The sequence below is a fragment of the Cervus canadensis genome, chromosome 23 (assembly GCF_019320065.1).
Source record: "Cervus canadensis isolate Bull #8, Minnesota chromosome 23, ASM1932006v1, whole genome shotgun sequence".
In the NCBI taxonomy this organism is placed as follows: Eukaryota; Metazoa; Chordata; class Mammalia; order Artiodactyla; family Cervidae; genus Cervus; species Cervus canadensis.
Window position 1 is genome coordinate 57709423 of NC_057408.1, and position 21472 is coordinate 57730894.

General features: G+C 38.5%; 1 protein-coding gene across 3 annotated transcripts in view; it reads right to left on the reverse strand.

Annotated features, from left to right (window-relative positions):
• Positions 1–4469: 4469 nt before the first annotated feature.
• Positions 4470–21472, reverse strand: part of RNMT (RNA guanine-7 methyltransferase) — a 30191-nt gene continuing 13188 nt past the window's right edge. For all 3 annotated transcript variants that reach the window (XM_043443875.1, XM_043443874.1, XM_043443876.1), the window contains exons 3-11: positions 21039–21174; positions 18290–18415; positions 15631–15746; positions 14392–14573; positions 13748–13912; positions 10234–10351; positions 8915–9016; positions 7855–7888; positions 4470–4794 (exon numbers count right to left, since the gene is read on the reverse strand). In XM_043443875.1, the coding sequence (XP_043299810.1) occupies positions 4757–4794; positions 7855–7888; positions 8915–9016; positions 10234–10351; positions 13748–13912; positions 14392–14573; positions 15631–15746; positions 18290–18415; positions 21039–21174 (1017 nt within the window). In that variant the 3' untranslated portion in view covers positions 4470–4756. The remainder of the gene's footprint in view (positions 4795–7854; positions 7889–8914; positions 9017–10233; positions 10352–13747; positions 13913–14391; positions 14574–15630; positions 15747–18289; positions 18416–21038; positions 21175–21472) is intronic.

A 21472-nucleotide genomic window follows, 5' to 3' on the forward strand; every position in this document is an offset into this window, starting at 1 on the left:
CAGGGAAGCTTATTAAAACAGACATTTCTAAGTATAAAGACAGGTCGACTTAAGAAAGTATCAGCAGATACATGCTTGACTTTATCTTAGCTGATCTATAGATCTACCTTTTGCTTGATCTATAGACAATACATTAGAATATGTAATGAATCCATACACAATCTCATTAAGAAGCATTAAAATGAAACCTAAAGCCAGTAACATACCACTATGTGCCTGCCAGAATAAAATGAAAAAGACTGACACTACTGAGTGTTGGTGAAAAAGTGGAACAACTGGAACTCAGAAAACCTGCTGGGGCAAGTCCAATAAAGCTGAGCACAATGTCTGTACAGTGACCCTGCAATTCCACTCCGAGGCAACGAAGAGTACCCATGCTCTAAAGTTCACAGACTAGAATACCTGAAGCAGTACTATTAACACATTAATGACCAGAACTTATTAATATGTCTTTTGTTACCCGAACATTATTGACCCAGAGCTTTTCACTTGGACGTATCAGTAAGTTTTTAAGACAATGATACAATTAACATCACCATGCAAAGTTTCAGAGCTCAAAATTGATCAAGGGTTCATCATACAACTTATGATTGTCATTATCATTCACATTTTGCTCCATCAGGTTTTTGTTTCAACCTTGTACTATAAATGTAAGTTTATTACCGGGAAAATTTTAAAAAATGACATGTGGCTAAATTTTGAGTGAAGAATTTTTTGGTGAAGTTTATGCAGATACTTTGCTTGATTATTCAAGAGACATATACACTGGTATCTCAGAAGATAACAGTTCTTCAGAATATAGTTCTGACTTACATGATGTGATTATTATACCAACAAAAAGACAAAAAACCTTAGTGACTGACTCTGATACAGAAAGTGGAAAAAAAAAAACTCACCATACTGGAGAAGGCTTTACAGGTACGTCAGGCTTAACTATTGAATGTGATAACCCATAAAGTGTTAGTCAAATAACAGAATTAATTTTTGGCCAGCCACAGGCATTAGCTTCTGCAAAAATCCCCCAGTCAATAATGAGTTAATAGTATTTCCAAACTGGGAATGAACCAAATGAACCAAACATCCATTAGATAAATAACATGTGGTTTATTCACATGACGGAATACTACGCAGTCATGAAAACCAACCATGTACAAATACATGCAACAAATACATGTGAGAAATCTCACATACTGTTGAGCAAGTAAGCCAATACAAAGGAAAACATATTGTTTGATTCTATTCATAAAATGTCCCAAAACAGACAAAACTATCCCATGCTCTTGGAAGTCCAGACAGTGGTTACCCATGGGAGGCAGCAACTAAAAGGGAGAAAGAGGGACTTCTGGGGTGCTGGGAACATTGTTTGATATGGGTCCTGACTGTATGCATGTTTTCAATCTGGGGCTTGCCAGGCCAGCTTGGGAGAGTACTGCTGGGTGCCCCATACTTGTTCAGTAGTGCAGTGAGAAGCAGGCACACATGCCCCAGGCTAAACGGGAACAGAGATGGATGTGAGGTGAAGAGCTGGCTGTTACCCAGCTCCAGTCCCGTGTATATCTGCTGAAATAAGTCTATCACTAAATAAATGAGTGCAGCAGCCACTGTATCAGCTACCTTCAAAGAATCAGGAATAATGTTGTCAGAGGGCGGGAAACGAAGAAGCTTCCTATCAGATGTGCAGCATTTGATGTTGACCAGGGAGGTAGTGATATTATACACCCATGCTTCCTGTTTGATCAAAGGGCCAATAGGTGTCACAAGCATTATGGTACTGTGATTACAGGGCCATGGTCCCTGGGTCTGGCCTCAGGTGGAGGTAGACAACAGAAAGTCAGTTCATAAAAGTCATGTTCAGTAGCTTGAATATTTACACTGGCAGTTCTTCCCCATGCAAAGATTTGCACAGGAAGCCAAATACTCATTAGAAGGATACTTGGAAGACTTACCAAACAACACAATGACAATGAGCTAAGACAGGCCGAATCAGTTCCCAGAAGAGCTAAAGGGACTGCAGAGCTGGTCAGCCAACAATGCTCCTGTGATCTCTCCTGTGCTGACCCGTTATCACACCCCTGCCTCCAGGCCCTTCTCACTTGTATCTCTTTGTTCGGATGCTCTAAAAACACCATTAACATGAACGTAGATGGCAATCGTACTTCTCAGAATTCCAAGTTTGGTGAGGGGTGAGTAGGAAACCCTGCACTGACAATCTACCTCTCAAGAGTCATCATAGCCTCTAATCAATTCTTCTCTCCCTGGATGCAGATTTCTCTGGGGAGTCACACTGGAGTGGAGGCCTGGTGGCCTCAGGGCATAGTTGCCACCTGTAGGCTGCTGCGGCCGGCAGGTCAGGACACTTTCCTTTCGGTGCAGTGGGAAATGGCCAGTTTCTCCCCCTAAACACCAGCCATGCAGTGCCCTTGCTTTACTAAGATTCCAGGCCCAAAGAATTCCATTTGATTGCTCTTAGTTACACACAAACAGCCAGGTTCCCAGCCCACTCCTCCCAACTTTTTCCCACAGAGGCTGTATCTGATCCTCATTTCTACTTCCATTCTCAGGGGACAAACTTAATGGCAGGTCTGAAAGTGCCCTTCAGTCACTCCCATGAGCGCCTGACATCACTGGCCTGATAATGAAAAGCCCACTCTCCTTAAGTCTCCCCAGGTCTTGGATGGAAAATCATCAAATATTTAGACTGCAGATGTGTGTGGGAGGTCCCATCAGCTTTTACCCTGGTGATGGGAGTTCTTGAGTCACTGCCCACCACTAGCTGCAGCAGGAGACGTCAGGGAGGAAGAGCAGGGAAGGCAACAACGTCATAAATGTGCAAAGTGCAACGTACAGGACGCCACACCTTCCGGGGAGGCTCTGAGCACCTCCGAGCACACATCAGCTCACTCAGATCCTAGAGCCCACCCAGCTCTCTCTGCTCCTTTTTATCCTCCTTTTCCACTTGGCTTTGCCACCACAAATTATTCCACCCAAATTTTCCATGGAGTGGAAAGAGCAGGAGGAGGCTAACAATATGTCTTATTACTTGCTTGGAATATATACACTAAGATCACTACATGAGAACAGTGATAACATAGAAGCTTTGCATTCTATACCAAACTATCACAGTACTTCCTAGCACTTTCCCCCAGAACTGATGTAATACTAAGAGCTCACAAGCCCACCTCCCAGCACCGTCACCAAACCTCAGCTGGTGAATGGCAGCCACCAGTCAGAAGTGCTATTATTTATTTCCTCTAACAACTTATGGTGGATCACCACATTTTTATAAACTGGTAACAGCTGGAGATGCACAGATTGTGGAAGGAACAGAAATTAGGTAATCTGTGTTACCTAATAGCTGAAATGTCTGCTATTCTAACACAATGAACAATCAACACATGTAAACAAACTAAGAGACAACAGTTTCTTAACAAGTACTCTGGATAATTACAGAAAGAAATGTCTTTTAAAACCATGCATGAAAGAAATGATTTTTAAGAGTATGTATAAATTCTCTGCTTTGCTCTTTAAATTTTTTTCTATATATCAAAACTGGTTAGTTTTGTAAATGGTGATAAATCAAGGACAACAGTTCACTTTGGTGTCAGTTTCAGAAGAGTCATGCAAGAAGCCAGGGCCGACAACTCTTAAGGGTTCTGAAATGGCAAATGAAAACTCCAAGTGGGGATGAGACACCAGATCCTACTGCGTCAAGCACAACGCTGTGATGAAGGAACATGTACTGGTTCTTTCTGGGCCAAAGAGGGGAACAGATCGACAGAATGGAGCACCGCAGCCCAGACCTCCATCAGGTGGATCCCTCAAGCCTCTCTGTCAGCTCCCTTCACAGCCACACACTGCCCACTGGCCCACCCCCATACCTCCACCCCTGCGGATCCTTGCCCCTGCCCCGCCATCCACTCCCCCCCAACCCGGTTCCTTATATAAATCTGAGGAAAATGTGCAAACAGGTTCACATGGGAGACATCCACTAAATCTTGAGAAAAATACCCACGGCATTTTGGTTCAGTAGAGAAATTAATTACATCCTTGATAACTAGAAACATTAACTGCTATCAACGGGAACTCCTATGAGAAAGCCCCCCCAAATGCAAAACAATTTTATGCTGGAATCTGAAATGTTCTGTCCAGTTCTAGAACTCAGTCATGTTAGCAAATGAACTAGTTGCTATTTAAAATGAAATTTAATAACTGGCTATAATCCTAAGTTAAAGTTAATTAACTTTTATCACCATGTAAATTTTAGTTTTAAACTTATACTGAACACTGACATTCAGCTGTACAGACAGCAATTATTTTAATCCTGAAAAACACTAACAAAACTTTGGAAATGAGCACACATCCCTGTGAATTAGTACACTCCCACCAATTCTACAACTGCAAAAGTTTAATACTGTAAATAAACACTGGACGAAGCAGAGCACTGGTGAAAGAACTCAGGCTTTAACACGTCATTTTATAATTTTTATGAGCTACGGGAGTGGAAGCAAATGGAATTCTTAGAACGTTAAAAATAGATTTTTAAAGACAAAGGTCCCATCTCATTCTTATATACACACACAAAGTTCATCTGTCACAGACAGCAAAAGTTCCATTTATACACTGACGTTTCCAGCAGCATCCTGCCCACTGAGAATAGTTACATTTAATAAGGGTGTCAGATCTATGGAAGGTAGACCGTTCAAATCTGTATAAGACAGAACACAGTTGTTTTGGTGCCACTGCACGTGTGATGTGCTCATTGCTGCTTCTCAAATGCAAAAACCAAGTAAATACCTAAAAAGAAAACAAATAAAATTAGAGGTTGGTTTCTCATATCCTCAGGGCAACAGTCTTGGTCTCATTCATAATTTGGTGAAAATTCTCAAGCAGCTTTTGAAAGAAAGTTCCATTATTTATTTCTAAGAGTTCTTCAATAATTGTGAGTCATAGTTAGGTAGATACAAGATCATATTTATGTGAAAACAAATATCCACCTACTGTAATACTCTGACATCAAAGCCATGGAGCAATCCAACTTAACAGCTCTAAAATCCCTACTGACAGTTTGAGGAGAAAAAAGTATAAAATGAAAACTGGAAACTTTATGATTTAATTATTTTTACCTGGAATAACTACACTACTGTGAGTGCAGGGGTACTCTTAAGTTTGCTACTTGGGGGTAGGTGAACCCTAAAAAAAACTGTAAAGGAATATAACGTGTACGTTGAAGTTCATCCAATTACTCAGCTGCAGTGCTAAGGGCATGGTAAAAAAAAGTGGGCCAAGGCTACCTGATGACTCGCGACCCGTGAAGAGACACACCCAGCCTCAAGAGCATGCTCCCTGAAACCAGGCCTCCTGCTCCACATGCGTTCACTCAGACATCCAAATGCACCTGTAGCTCCTCATCCTGAATCACTGAGGTTCAAACATATCTTCTTCTAAGAGACTGACAGACGTTACAGTTATGAAAACAACAGAGATGACAAAGTCTCGATATCACAAGAATGTTCAGGATGTTCACTAGGACATTCAACCAGCAAGTCAAGATAAGAAGCCATGTGACAAGGAAGCCTTGCCCCTTGGGTCAACTGTGGAACAGGTGACAGATGAAGGATGGCAGACCAAGTAAGGGCCTCCCAATCCTCAAGCTCTCTGCCCCCCAATCCAGTCTGCACAGAAGCACCAATGCAGTCTCCCATAACAGTCTCTCTGACCCATGCTGCTCTTTACTCCTCATCTACTACCTCCCGAGCCTTTTAGGAGAAATGAAAGATGGCTGGCAGCAAAGCAGACAGACTGGCAGAAAAAAGGCAGAGTGATCATCAACACTGTAAATTCCTCTAGAGGGTCAGATAGCGGAGCAACCTAAAGCTCTCACGAGCAAGTCCTGAGGCTCAGGACAGTTCAGCATCTGAGCCTGCCCTGCACTCCAAGTGTTCTCTCTACAACCAACCCTGCCAAACCCACCCCAAACACTTCTGCACCTACTGCAGGTAATCTGGCAGTCCTGAGCTGCTCTGACGTAGGGTCACTGAAAACTAATGCCCGATTTCAGATCAGCAATGAGTAACTTTCTCTCTTTTCTAACTCAAAAATTCTGGAAGTCTCACTAATTATATATAAAATGCCTTCTGTGCCAGCATTTCAATTGGGATTTAAACAAACAAAACCTGAACCACTTCTGATTTGTCAGCAACACATTTAAAGCATCTTCTAGAGGAATAGCAAGCTCTGGAAATACGAGCTCAATGATTAGATCAGTAGGAGTTTAAAACACAGCTTCTCAGACTGTGGCACAACCCAAAGCCCTCTAGGTTGTAAGAGTGTAACTCGTTACAGACAGGACGGCCCTGACACGCTGATCCTGGCTGCCCTGTGGCCACTGCTCCTTTCTTATTGCTCTTCTCATCTCTAACCCCCATCTTCTTCAACTGTCTGGAGGCATCTAATTCATCTGCATAGTATCACTAAAGTCCACATTTAGTATAAAAAAACAGTCCTGATCTGCAGCCAGCACCACCACCACGACCTTTGCCCAAGGTTATCCTGCTGTACCGCCCTTTGGCAGTGACAGGCCAGCTAAGGCAGCTGCGAATCTGCACTCCAGGGAAGCCAAAGAAATGTGTCCGTTTCTGCACACATTCCCACATTCAACAGAGATGATGTCTCTAATGTCTTCCAATCCCATTTCTACTACAGGAAACAATATTCTGAGACAAACAAGCTCAAAGTGTTAGCCCTTGTCTTCCCTTTTCCTTTCTTTCCATTCAGCAAGTCTCAACACTCTTCCTTTCACGTGGGCTTCTGTGAGGCGAAGGCTGCGAGTGTGAAGCACCTGGATTAGCTCTCTGACCTTAGCCAAGCTATCTGCCTGATTATCTGTGAAAAGAAGACATGATTAACAGTAGTCTACTCATGAAGCTGTGAGGATGGAATGAGGCATAACACATGAAAGCTTCCAACAGCGACCAGGCCCAGGCTAAACATTCCATAACACCATCTGTTATTATTTTCCAATTTCTATAGTTTTCACTGAGCACTCCTTCATCTGTTTTCCTCATTATAGGAACTTCAGTGTGTGGAACAATTTGCCTAGAAGTCACTTATTTATGTTTCTTCCACTGTGCAGCAGAGAGGTAGTAATTTTTTTTGTATCCCCCAAAGCCCTTTCATAGATCTTTATGTAACTCAATATTCAAAGTATTCATCTCTGATTACCTCTGATTTTCTCTTCAATATAATCAACAAATACATAAGCGAAGAATGGGAACTACCTTCTAAGTCCTCAGGGTGACCATATGCAGCACCACCATCACTCCGGCAGGGAGGCTCTGGGACCTTGAGAACTGGCTGGGCTCTAACTGCTCATCCAGAGACGAGTGCCTCACTCCAGAATGCCTCCACATCATGGTTGTTCCCAACCGCACATCCTCCGAGACATCCTGCTCAGTGCTGCTTAACTGAACATCTTAGCATTTACTAAGCCTTCACTGTCAACATCAGAGAGGCCACAAAAAAGTGAAACACAAGGAAGTGGTCCATAAGCCAAAATTCCCAACAGAAATGTGAGGTAAAGATGTAAAATACAGATGGCTTTGCAGTAACGAGCAGACAATGGAAATATTTAAGAACGCTCAAAGTTTACGTTAAGGAACACCCTGCATATGCTTTCTTTTGGCACTGAACAGCCTTGCAAGACAAGGGGAACTAAACATTTATAGGAATTTTGTGTGAACACAATCATCCCCTCACAATCTGTGTCAGAAAAATTTCTAAAGTCTTCCAATTTTAACAATCACTTTGAAGCAATCTTTGCAAATGTCAGTAAATCTACACTGACGATATACTCACTTGTAGCTTCCCATTCTGATTTACTTAAGGTCCCCTAAAATTTAAAAAAATAAGGAAGAAAATTTCAGATTGAATATAGAAGTACACGTCTACTTATTTTTCAATAATGGTCAGAGGTGCCCCAAAACCCTAACTTCATTGTAAATATACATACAATTTACTGTTAATATTTCTGTGATCTGAATATAAAATAAATCAATGAGATTAACTCTTAATGCCATCTTCTTATCACTTTTGTGCTCCTGCCAATTCTCTAAACCACTGATTCTCAATCAAAGGGTGAATCTGCATAAACAGGGTATTCATTTGTAACTGGAAAAAGTACTGAGCTTACATTTTTAACTTGGGAGATAAAAGGCCTATCTTGAAACATCAAATAATACTGCAGGAGGGAATAGGACTTTTGTGTTTTTACAAAGGAAATCACAAAGTATCTACCATACAAAGGAAATAAACTGCATTTAGTAACATACTTGCTATTTTGCAAAGACACTGAGTAACAAGATACAGTGACAAGTCTAATAACTAAGGAAATGAAGAAGTGATAAATATTGAAGAAGTGATAAATAAACATCAATACTATAAGATGTCAGCAAAAATGTGTTACACAAATATCTATAATTTCTATTGATAACAAAGTCACAGCTACAACTAGTAATACCACTATGGTTGTGGAGCATTCATAATTAAGGAAAATGTGAACTTCCACATAGAAGTCTGTGAAGATGTAATTTTTCCCCATCTAAGTTCAAGCCCCTGAATTATATCTATGGAACACTGCTAGTCAGAAGTGTCCAGGCTAAGATACAATGATACAGCAAGAGAACTCTCAAGCCAAGCCAAGAACATTCCTCCCATCCTTACTCTCTCAAATACTGCACCACATTTCTCAGCATTAAAGTACATTTTATTCAGTATTCTACAATTATAAAGTCATAACTTAGGAGAAACAGGCTAAAGTATATCTGATTTATAAGTCAGTGAACCCAAGTATTGTAAACCAGTGAAATAATTTAAGTTTCCATTTTTCTATAAGACTTGTTAAAGAATGAAACCTTACCAAAGGTAGCTTCACTTGACCGTTCTTCATGTACTTCACGGCATGTTCATAGTCACCCACCTTCTCAGAGGCAAGTCTGGAATTCTCGTTTGCAGGATATGGCTAAGGAATCAAGGGAAATTCCTAGTTGAGTCGTTACATTGAAATTTACAATTCAGAATGATACACCCTAAATCACTGAAATGAGATAATAATCTTTAAGTATTACTTCAGAAATAAAAACTACACATACTTTTGAAATATAAAAAAAAGGAATGGAGGGAATCCTCTCTGAACAAAGCAGCTGCTGTGGTCAACAACGAGCACGGCCGGAGCACCTACAATTACAGAGTGTCACAGAGGGACTGAATGTGTCCTGAACTGCCACCAAGACCACTTGGCAGCAAACACCTGTATCTCCGTGACTCCCGGGCAAAGGTTTTTCCTGCCACAACTCAACTCTGAAGGAAGTTATCAACAGAAGAGTTAAACATTCATCTGAATGTTACAGTGACTTAACTGCCACGGAAGTACGAACGGCAACTGGAAATAATACAAATAAAATGTTCAGTCAACAGAACCTTGGGAGTTTCAGAAGAGAAGGAAAACATCCAGCCTCCAATATAGATCGTCTCCACAATTACAAAGAATATGAAGAAGGGTCTCAAAAAAATGCTGTGTTTTTAAAGATATGGTGACCAAATTTCTGATATTCAAATTACTTCAAGCATTATTTTTAATCCATTTTAAGTATTAGGTTGGTGCAAACGTAATTGCAGTTTCAGACCGTGAATTTTAAATCATTATAACTAGGCTCAAACACATCTTTATTAATCAAAAAACCATTTTGGAACCATTACAATCAACACATTTTTGCCAATGAAAAATAAATTTGCTTATTCCTGTAGTGTAAAAATTCATGCTTCATGAGACAAGTGCTCGGGCCTGGTGCACTGGGAAGACCCAGAGGAATCGGGTGGAGAGGGAGGTGGGAGGGGGGATCGGGATGGGGAATACGTGTAAATCTATGGCTGATTCATATCAATGTATGACAAAACCCACTGAAATGTTGTGAAGTAATTAGCCTCCAACTAATAAAAAAAAAATAAAAAATAAAAAAAAAAATTCATGCTTCAGATACAGAGCAGCCCCAAATGCCGACAGTCCTGACAGCCAGTGTTAAAGCTCTGTCCTAGGTGCTGAACAGTCTAGCACTGGCACCAGTTATCTGTGCAATTTATATAAATACTGAGTGTGTCCATGGCCTTGAAAGGAATCTCAGAAACAACCAAACAAGTCTGTGATAACCTGGGATTTTTATACAATTTCTAAATACTCACCTCCAGGGCCTGCATTCGTTTTAACAGCATTTTATTTTCATTGTTCTTAATCTTTTCCTCATAGAACTCCAGAAATGTTTTTTTGTAGACTAATTTCATATTGTACTTCTTTGCCATTCTGTCCAAAAAAGATTCTTTCATGAAAAGGCTTCCAAAATATTTGTAATTCTTTACGCAACAGTAACATCTTCTGGGCTTAACTAAAAACCTTACAAATTCACAAGAGGACCATGCAAAATAAGTGAAGGGCAACACCCTAGTGACCTGAAGGAAACATGCAGTTAGATCTCCCTGGGTCACAGGGAACTCCAGTAACCTAACAAACAGGCCAGGAAGTGAAATGAAAATATTCCCTTTCATCTACTGGATTCCCTGGCAAGACAAACTATTAATTTTTATCCTACATCTTGAACTGCGTCTCCACAGTATGTTTTCTACAGGTCTCTTCCCAAATTCTGGATGTCACGGTTCTGAAGACAGTGGCCCAGATCCTTGCTCAATGTCACTCCCTGATGTACACAGCTTGCCAGCAGCGGTGGCAGCTCAGTCCTGGCTTTTGTCACATTCACTCCATGTTCTCTAGAAATCTCCACCAGGATGATCCCAGGCGTGCAGGGCTGAATCCCACCAGCCTGTTCTCCTGCCAGTCTTTGCCATTTCAGTAAACCATCTAATGCTCCTTGCCAGCCCACCCTGTGCCCAGCGTTCAGCACGCCACTGCATCCTCTCCATTAACCTGCAAAACGTACTTGGAACAGGCCCACTTCCAGTCCCGACACTGGCCACCAGCCTGCTCTTTCACCACCACCATTCAATGTGGTACCACTTCGTTTGCTTGTTTCCCTGCTTTTATTCTTACTCTCCCTCAACCAATTTTCCAACTGCAGTCAGATGATGCTTCATAAGCACACAGGTCATGTCCTTTTAAAACCCTCGATGGCTCCCCAGCACACTTAGGGCAAAACTGGCCAACTAGACACCCTTTAGATGTTGAGTTAGATATCACTTTCTCCCTTAGATGTCACTTTCTCCCAGTGGCTTCCTCAAGTCTAATTAGGTCTATCTTTCCCAACTCAATTGCCAAAGCAGATTACTACACATCTGTAGACAACAAAAGGGAACCTGAGGATGGTTTCAAGCAGCAGATAAAAGAGGACAGGAGGAAGAGGAAAAACCCTGAAAGGGGACCCCTGAGGTGACGGATGAGGGGACAGAGTGAAGGGAACATCAGAGGGCTGTTCAGCTTTGCACGCAAGGGCCGCGTGTACAGCAGGAGTCCCTGCCACTTGCATCAGACCCCTTGAGAAGACAACACAAGTCAATATAAAGCCTCTTCTATTCCAGGCATTCATTTTCTATCAAAAAATATCCAAAATAAACCTTTACAAGGGAAACCGAGCTTTACATCTACAAATATAATTACAAAGAACAGAGACTCAATCTGACCGATTTGAATAGGTCTGCATATGAAAGCTAACAAGACAGCAAAGGCAGCTTGGATCCCTATGCATTTTCAGATCATCTCTCTGAACGAATACCTATCTCAATAAATAATTTATAAAAATTTGAAAATTAAAGTGACAATTTACTACTTGATATGTTTATCATCATTAACAATACAAACAGAAAAGATTGCTAATGTTTGCTTAGCCATTTAAAAAAAAAACAAACACTTTTGTTTCATTCTTTATCTTTTGGGGTATACTCAAATCACCAACTCTCAACCAAAAGCACCAAGCTAACATACCAAACATATAAAATAACATACTAAAAACGTTTTAATTTCCCCAAAGTTTGCTAATTATAAGGAAAATGTGATACAAATTTTTTAACTTTCATTTTATAAATTGTGCATACTATTTTCCATGTTTAATCACATGCTACTTCATTTTCTTATTTTCTTTCATTTTCTTCATTTTCATTTTCTTTAAAAGTTTTATACACTGTAGAACTCCTGAAACTCCTACACCCATAATTTTACAAGCTGACTGAGACACAATTCAAATAAATAATCACCATCTAAAAATAAGCAAAAGAATAAAGCTCATCCTTTTCCTCAGTTAATGAAGGCTTTGTTTTAAAAAGAAGAAAAAATAAAAAGAAGGAAATACACTTTGGTCAGCTGTGACATGGCCCACATATAACTTGACTCATCCATACCTCCTCTCCGGGAAACCCCCAAGACCAAGGTGTCTCATTATGCCTTGGTGCCCTACCTGTATAGCCTGAAACCTCAGCTTTCCCTGGGCCTATGGTTTGCCAGGACTCCCAGGAATTCAGGTTCATGAATACATTCCTGAATCAGGATTTTACTATCACCACTGCTATGAGTCATAGTTTCATAAGCTATAGTGAAATATAAAACAACTTTTAATATACCTATTCGTGTCAAAAGGGGGATCCCTACTTTGAGACGACTAATTTCAGTTACCCAAGTACCAGTAGTTACTTAAAAACAAATCTTTGTGGAGAAGGAAATGGCAACCCACTCCAGTATTCTTGCCTGGAAAAGTCGATGGACAGAGGAGCCTGGCGGGCTGCAGTCCATGGGGTTACATGACTGAGCATGTGTACACAAGGGTGGAGGGAGATGGGTTGGTAGCAATAAAGTGGTAGAACTAAAAAAAAAAGGGAAAAAAAAATGCTATTTTAATCATGCTAGCTAAAACTACATAGTAATTAATAAGTGCCAGGCTCCATTCTAAACACTTTTCACACAGTAATTCGTTTAGTCCTCATAGAATGTAGTGAGGTAGGTAGTATGATCATTTCACGGTCCAGGTGAGGAGACTGAGGCACAAGCGGTTATGTAACCTGCCTAAGTCACATCACTTAGGAACATTTCAGAGTCTTGATTCTGACCCAGACGTCTGACTCCAAGTACATGCTCTTAAGCATTTTACTATTTCTTATCACAAAATACCAAAAACAAGTCTGCCCAGTTGAGGCCCTTGGGAAGAAGCTGAGTATAAAAAAAAAAAACAAAAAACAAATCTTTGCTATTTCTAGTTGTCAGTTATTTCATGCCACAAGTTGTACGCAACAGGCCCCTTTTCTTGCCTACAGGATAAAACAGTTTCAGGAATAAAAGAAACTAAATGAATAAGCCTGTAAGTGACCTATGGCACCAACCGTTGAGTCTTAGTTTTGTCATTATTCAGGCTATACTTCTTAAGATCCCACTTAAAATAAGAGACAAATAGAAATACTGATTTTTCCCCCTTTACCTTCATTCTTACGCAAAAAGAGAATGTGCTATGTGCTAACTCACTTCAGTCGTGTCTGACTCTTTGTGACCCCATGGACTGTAGTCTGCCAGGCTCCTCTGTCCATGGGATTCTCCAGGCAAGAACACTGGAGTAGCTTACCATGCTCTCTTCCAGGGGAATCTTCCTGACCCAGAGATCAAACCCTCAACTTTAACATCTACTGCATTGGCAGGTGAGTTCTTTACCACTAGACCCACCTGGGAAGCCCCCAAATGAGAACAGTAACAGATGAATGACATTCTTACTCATTTAGCAATGGAAAATAGACCAAGAATTCAGGGACATCCACAACACCTTCCAAGTTGAAGTCATATTTGCAGCCAAATAAAGGATAATCTCCTTTCTTCTGAAATTTCACAGTATATATTTCATTTCCAAATGATTCTGTTTCTGAAGCTTCAAGGCGTCTTCTGTAAGTTATCCCCCCACCCCAAAAAAATCAAGTCTATTATTAGGTCAAATTTATTTTGATCAGATTAAATATGGGGAGGAACACACATGATGCAATTTGTAGCTGTGAAGTGGGTCTGAGCTACTTTTAAGAAGCAATATGCTAAAATATCATTAACAATATCACTAACAAAATTATGCTAGAAGTAGGCTTCATTATCATGACAGCTGGTTAAGTCTCATCTGATCTGGAGTTTATCTAGCAATACCACCTCTGGCTTTTTGGCTCAATGCAACATCACTCCCCAACTAATACACAAAAATGTTTTAAAGGTTCATCTGTAAGTTTGAGTTTTTAACTTAAAACCGAATTAACTACATAAATACATCATCAAAGTGCTCAGCCCTTCTATGAACTCTATTTCTGATAAACATCTGCTGCTCTAAAATAAGCTTAATTTTTAATATTTTATAAACCACAATATATGAAAGTACTTACATCAATTCAAAGCTATTGGGAGTGGTACCAATAAAATAGCCTCCAGGGCTCAGTCTTTCACACGCATTTCTGAGCATGACGTCAGCCTGCTCATAGGACTCAAATGAGTAATGACAGACAAACTGACAACTGCAGATGTCAAAGCACATTTCTCGGTCACGAAACTTATCAGTCAGGAGTTCCTGAGACAAATTATAATGGGTCAAGATTTTGAAGTTGGCTGCAACATAATTAGTGAATTTCTAATATTAGGATCCCTAAAATAAAAGTTGACATGCCCTCCAACCAACCTGTCCTCTATCATTATGTATCTTAAGGATCATAATAAAAATGTTCTTTCTGGTTCAAGAGAATTTGATTCCCACTTTCAGAGTAATTTCAAAAACTAGAGATTCTGGAATCATACTAAAAATACATCAAACAAACATGACATTTAAAGGAATTGATTCTTTAATTGGCTTTACTGGAAAACTAAAGTAAAATGATGTTGACCTATATACTTGGGTTTATGAAAACACAAAGCCAGCCTTTGAGACATTTTTTTATTTTTTAGGTTTTGCCATGCAGCTAACAGGCTCTTAATTCCCCAATCAGGGATTGAACCTGGGCTACAGCAGTGAAAGTGCCAAATCCTAATCACCGGACTGCCAGAGAACTCCCTGGGAAATTCTGAAAAATGCAAAATGTTTTTTAAAGGTTTCTAACTTTCTAGCAGTATACTATTACCTCTTTCCACCTTCACAACTGCCAACAAAATGTGTAGTTAAAGGTATCTATAATAATTTAAAGAGCTAACAAGTCAGAAAAGAGAGATAAAGTTCAAGGGGGAGATTTTCAGCATTTCAAGTGCCTCTGTAGTCTTGAACTTCAGCTGTCAAAGAGATCCAGAAATAGGTGTCACCAGACTGTGACATGCTGAGAAGCTGGCCAAACAAATTACAGGGTAAACAAAACCTAAGCGCAGATCTATTTCAAAATATGAGAAAACAGTGTCCAAACAGAAAAGCAACAAACTATTTCCAAAGTAAAAGTATTAAAAGCTAAAAATTACCAGAAGAATTTTCGGTGGGTCATTTAAGGAAATGTATCATTAATGGAATTTCTAGCTGAAATAAAAAATGCATGTCCTAAGAATTTTAATGTTTCAAAGCACATTTTTAAAAAATGAGCTGATTTTTAAAACAAATCACTTATTAAAACTAAAAATATAAAAAGACATACTTCTAAAAAAACACATACCTTTGAACAATCAGCAGTTATAAATTCTGCACTGAAAATATACTCATTATCACGACAACGATTTTTCATGTCCTCATACCGCTGCTGACACTGTCTGACAGAAACATCAGCGATATCTGGAAGGGGAAGGGGCATCAGTGACGTCAGCAGAGGTCCACAGAGTTACATAAGAAACACAAAACTGGCACAATTTAGATTTCATCTCAACTGTTAAACTCTGGCAAGAAATCTAGCCTTAGAAAAGCAAAAAGGTTCTATTTCCTTCAAAACAAGGGAGAAGAAAGTCTTCTGTACCAATGCAAATGACCACTATTTTTCAGAATGAATTAAACACTTTCTCAATAAGTACTGACAACAGAGAAGTTCTATCACGATTTTTAAATGCTTATTCAAAGTTTAAAGCAGAAAGTTTAGATTCCAATTTGAATTATAAAACCTAACTCTGTACACTCAGCTCTTTATATTTTCCTAATTCAATGCTATTTCTTTTTTTCCGTGTTGAGACTTGCACTGCAGGTACAGAAGCACCAGTGGATGCTGCTGTTCAGTCGCTCAGTCCTGTCTGTTTGCGACCCCATGGACTGCAACACACCAGGCTTCCCTGTCCTTCACCATCTCCTGGAGTTTGCTCAAATTCATATCCACTGAGTCAGTGATGCTATCCAACCATCTCATCCTCTGTCGCCCCCTTCCCCTCTTGCCCTCAATCTTTCCCAGCATCAGAGTCTTTTCCAATGAGTCAGCTCTTTGCATCAGGTGGCCAAAATGTTGGAGCTTCAGCTTCAGCATCAGTCCTTCCAATGAATATTCAGGGTTGACTTCCTTTAGAATTCACTGGTTTGATCTCCTTGCAGTCTAAGTACTAGTCTGGTGGTTCAGTGGTAAAGAATCTGGCTACAGTGCAGGAGACCCAGATTCAAACCCTGGGTCAGGAAGATCCCCTGGAGAAGAGAATAGTTACCCACTCCCATATTCTTGTCTGGAGAATTCCATGGAAAGAGGGGTCTGGTGGGGTGCAATCCATGGAGTTGCAGAGTCGGACATGACTGAGTGACTAACACAAAGAAATAACAGTTGATACCGTGTCATGAATATAAGGTAGGAGCACCAATGATACTGGTAATTCTTGATATATTTTTCACTGCTATAAACCAGCTCAGAAAGAAAAAAAGGGGAAAGGGGGAAGCCAATTTCATTTAGGAATGTTCGTGATAAAGCAGTAAAAATTAATCTTATAAAATCTTCAAAACATTTCTGCTACATAACGAAGTCTATCTGAACAGGACTGGTGTGACTGTTTGCGAGCTGTACTGGCCAATTGTTTCATACAAAAATTGTTTTCACTTGAAGAACCACAGAGAGACAAACTGGTTATTCAGACCTGGTAATCTGGCAGACCTTTTCTTCAAAATGAAAAAAGTGAAAACCACAGATGGTATTTCTTACCAATGATAAACCTGAGCTTTCAACTGAAAACTACAGCTCTGAAAAGACTGCTTCTATCACGATGGGCTGGGTATTGTCCCAATATTAAAAACTTTTCTGATTGATGGTGATATTAAACCAATGTGATTTCTTGATGCCAACTTTTAGAAGATTTGCATAATTTTAGTGAACAAAACCTCACAGGGCAAAGTGCAAGATAGATTTAATGGAGCTTCCCATCAAATAATTCCATTTCACTGCTCATCAAATAACACATCACAACATACTGATGCAGAAACAGGGGTGCAAATTCAGCTGTCTTTTATTATTACAGACTTTAAAAGAAATTGCAAAAATATTTTTAAAATGCTAGTTTTCTCACTAAATTTTATTTGTAATAAATTAAAGCTATTTTTAAAATTGTTGGTTTTAATTTCCATAATCAATAGCTTTAACTACATGCACAAAAGCTTTCTGAGGTCCTTAATCATTTTTAAGAGTGTACTGAGGTCATAAACCAGAAACTGTGAGAAGTGCCGATTTAGGCAACATGACTCCACAGGCAGTGCCATGCGTGTCCATGACTCCAGACGGGAAGGAACATGTCGTCTGCCTGCCCCTCATCCGGGTTAAGACTGACTGGGAGGTTCAGATGCTTGATTAATCCAGTTAAGTTCCTTTCATCTTTTCTCCTAATAGCTTCAGCTATTAATGACTGCAGCTTAGAGCCATTATTTCATCAAGGGTGGAAAAATTTATTCATCATGATTTTTCAATAAACAGGAATTGGTCTTTTCAACCATTTGGTTATGCATGGTTCATATAGGGTTAGAAAAGATAAATACCCTCTGCCTTTGTTTATACATTTCAGAATAACTGAGTAAGTTTCCTTGCTCCCTCCAAGTCTGAACAATGAGATTTTTCCCTTTTATTTCATGTGTTTCAATCCACTATAATTACTGTTTTTTTAATTTAAGAAACTGTCCTATCTGTGACCAGTGAAGCCTTTCCAAGTTTGTGCTTCAAACATGGAGTCCAACATGACTTCAATCATCTGTGGTCTTAACACCATCAGTGAATTCGCATTCCTCGTTTAAAAAACACCTGTCTCATGTGCAGCCCCCAGACATCTCGTGGCACGGTATTTCAGTGTTATGCCCATAATAGATCTTTCTCATTTCCATTTACCTGGATGACCACAAAGCATTCTTTCCCATGTCATTATCTCTCTTACCAGTACAAACTAGCTTGTCAATTCTTCCTTTTTTCCACTTGAGCAAATCTCCACCTTTACCACATCCTAGGTCCAAAACAGTGATGTCACGTTTCTTTTTCTGTCTCACCTTTTCTAAAAATTCCCCTAAAAGAGAGAAATAAGTTATAATTAATGCTCTTCTCCATTTTCACTAAAGCATAAACTGTTACCCTTAATAATCTACTAACTTCTGCATGATGTGTAATATAAACACATTCATTTACGTAATTAATTCATAACCTTTGGGAAATATTTCAAATTTGACTAAGAATTAACTTGACTCTTCTTCAGCATTAAAGAAGAAAGAATATGTCTCTGTTATGTTAGAAACTAAGACAGGTTTTTGAAGGTTATTTTCAGAATTTGATTCAACATTATATAGCAAACATTTTGTCTCTCTCATTTGATTAAACAGAAGTTTAACAGTATAGAAAAGCTGCATGATCTTGGCAGGTCGATAGCAAACATTTTAAATTCTAATTAATACAAGAATACCCAACACTTGTTCCCGGTAAGAGAAAAATTAATTCATAATTTGTTGTAGTTCTCTTTCCAAAGCTAAGTGTTTGGCTTCTTATACACTTAATAAGATGAAAATAATTATGGAATCATGAGAGCGTGACTTTGATAAAAGATGCCAAGCTTACCTCCAAAAGAAACACAAGAACTAGTCAAAAAACTATATAAACCTCTTTACTGTCATCAGAATTCTTAAAACTCTGAAGTAAAAATGGAATCTTTTATCTCAATCTACCAAATCACATTAATAATCAATGGATGATATTAGTAGGTCCCCTACATCAATAGCCAAATGGTTCAAATATCGGTTAAAGGCATATTAATATTCTTAAGACAATGAAATACTCAGCAATTCTAACACTGGATAAAATACTGAATCCTAGATCTACTCTATCTTTAACATTCTGAGCTTAATGCTTTTTACTTCCTATGTAATATTTTGCCTGCTAGAATATTCTATATAAATACTTCTGCTTTCACCGTCCATGGGATTTTTAAGTGATTTCAACAGATGTACAAGTGTTCAATATTTACCTATCTGCTCTGAATCTTAAAAAAAAAGCATAATATGTAATATGCAAAGAGTAGAAAACAGCAAGAATGATAAAACCTCTTTATTTCCACAAAATAAGATTAATGAGGGGAAATCTTCATGAAACATTATTTAAGTTACCTTTATCACATTCAAGCATCACACTCAACTATCACTAGCTATAAACAGCAAGGAAGAGAAAATGAATGGCAAAAAATGGGTGCTGAGAAGACCAAAAAAAAAAGACAGCAAAGGAATCTGGCATAGAGCACATCGATTACAGCAAGACCAGAAAGACAGGTACAGACAGCAAAGCGCCCATTGAGAAAGCTGCTGGAATAGCTGAAGAAGAAACCACCATCAGGAATATGCTGAGAGATACATTTTTGCCTGACATAGTGTTTTTATAATAAAAACTACCTATTTCCCTGTTTATAAAAATAATACAACTAATGATGTGAAAAATACGACTGAATGTTAAAATATTTATTCAATGAATAAATAATGAGTAAGTGACACCTAAGGAAAAATACTCAATAAGTCATCTACATTACTAAGGATGATGAAGAAAGGAAGAAAAAAATTGAGAAATTAGGAATAGGGTCCAAAGATTACTTAATGAGTACAGATTTTAAAATGCCATAATAGTAACCCTAAAAAAAATCTTTTTTTAAAGAGTTTATTCATTTACCCTAGATGACAAGTAACACAGTCAAATAAGCCTTATTTCTGTAATAAAACACGAACATTAAAAACAAAAGTGAGAAAGAAGAATATTAAAATGTATCTGAAATGAGTCTAGTTCCCATTCCTAACACTTTTCAGGATGGAGAATTTATTTTTTAAAATTACTAAAATATTGTCAAAACGAGTAGAAAGTAGTCATAAACGGCACTTTACTCTTTTCAGTTTAACTATGAAAGCATTCTCACTTTTTCTGAGGCTGGCTTTTAAAAAAACAAAACAGAAACCAAAACTGAAAAAGCTTTTTGGGAAAAACTTCAACATTTACTGGCTTTTATAAATCCTCTAATCTCAGGTAAGTGGCTCACTAATATATTTGATACAGAAAGCAATAAATATTTTCAGAATTAAATTTCCTCTACTGACTTCCATTTTAAATTCAAAAATGAGTTTTCATAGACAAAAATGATGTCCAAAAAGCTGAATGTCTTCATCAATCCTCAAAATAAACTTTATTTCTCCCCAGAAGAAAAGAACAAGTTCAATGGACAATCAATACAAATGATGACCTTTACCAACTCATTAAAGGCCCAGAGATAAAATATCATGCCACTGCCCATCTTCTTAACTTAATGGAACCCAAATGTTTCATTCAATAATATAGGATTGCTCCAAAACTACTACAGTAAAACAGATTATTTAATAGCACTAGGTAACCTTAATTCTAAATATAAAAGCACACTGCCTTCTGAAAACCTAAATAACTCAAAATTAATATCTTATATAGTCAACCATTAGTAAATATGAAAACAATTTATCTCAAAGGCCTAATTTCAGTTTTGGCTCCAGTTTTATAAAGCCAAGGTTTGATGATTAAATGAACAGTAACTAAAGACTTTGTCACTTTGTGTATGATTAATCACTTAGGGAGAAAAAAATGAAACATAAGCTGAAATTAAAAATTCAAAACTGTAAATCAAAAAACAAACACACCAATCAGGACACTTTTCATCCAATTATTAAAATTTCTTAGGTAAAAAATTCTACTTTGGCTACGCTTCTCCAAACCAACTTCCTGGAGTTCATTGTAGTGAGCAGCCACTGCTGAGCTGTGTCCTTCTTCCAAGTTCTGAAAATATAAGAATGGCACAAAATTAAGAAGCTGAACATGAAACAAATAAATCTAAAAGAGCATCTGACCTATATATGGATAAAATACTACTGAGATTGGTATATTTCATTAAGCTGGAGTAGAATCACAGAAATTCCACTAATTATAATCACATGAAAGATTTTCCCCTGCTCCCTATTTTAAAAAACATCTCTTAAGAAATTTTCATCTATAGAATTTTGGTGTTAATGTGTTAATAAAACCAGTATATTTCCAGAGTTCTGATTTATTCAGTTCAGTAAATGTCAGTAGTGAA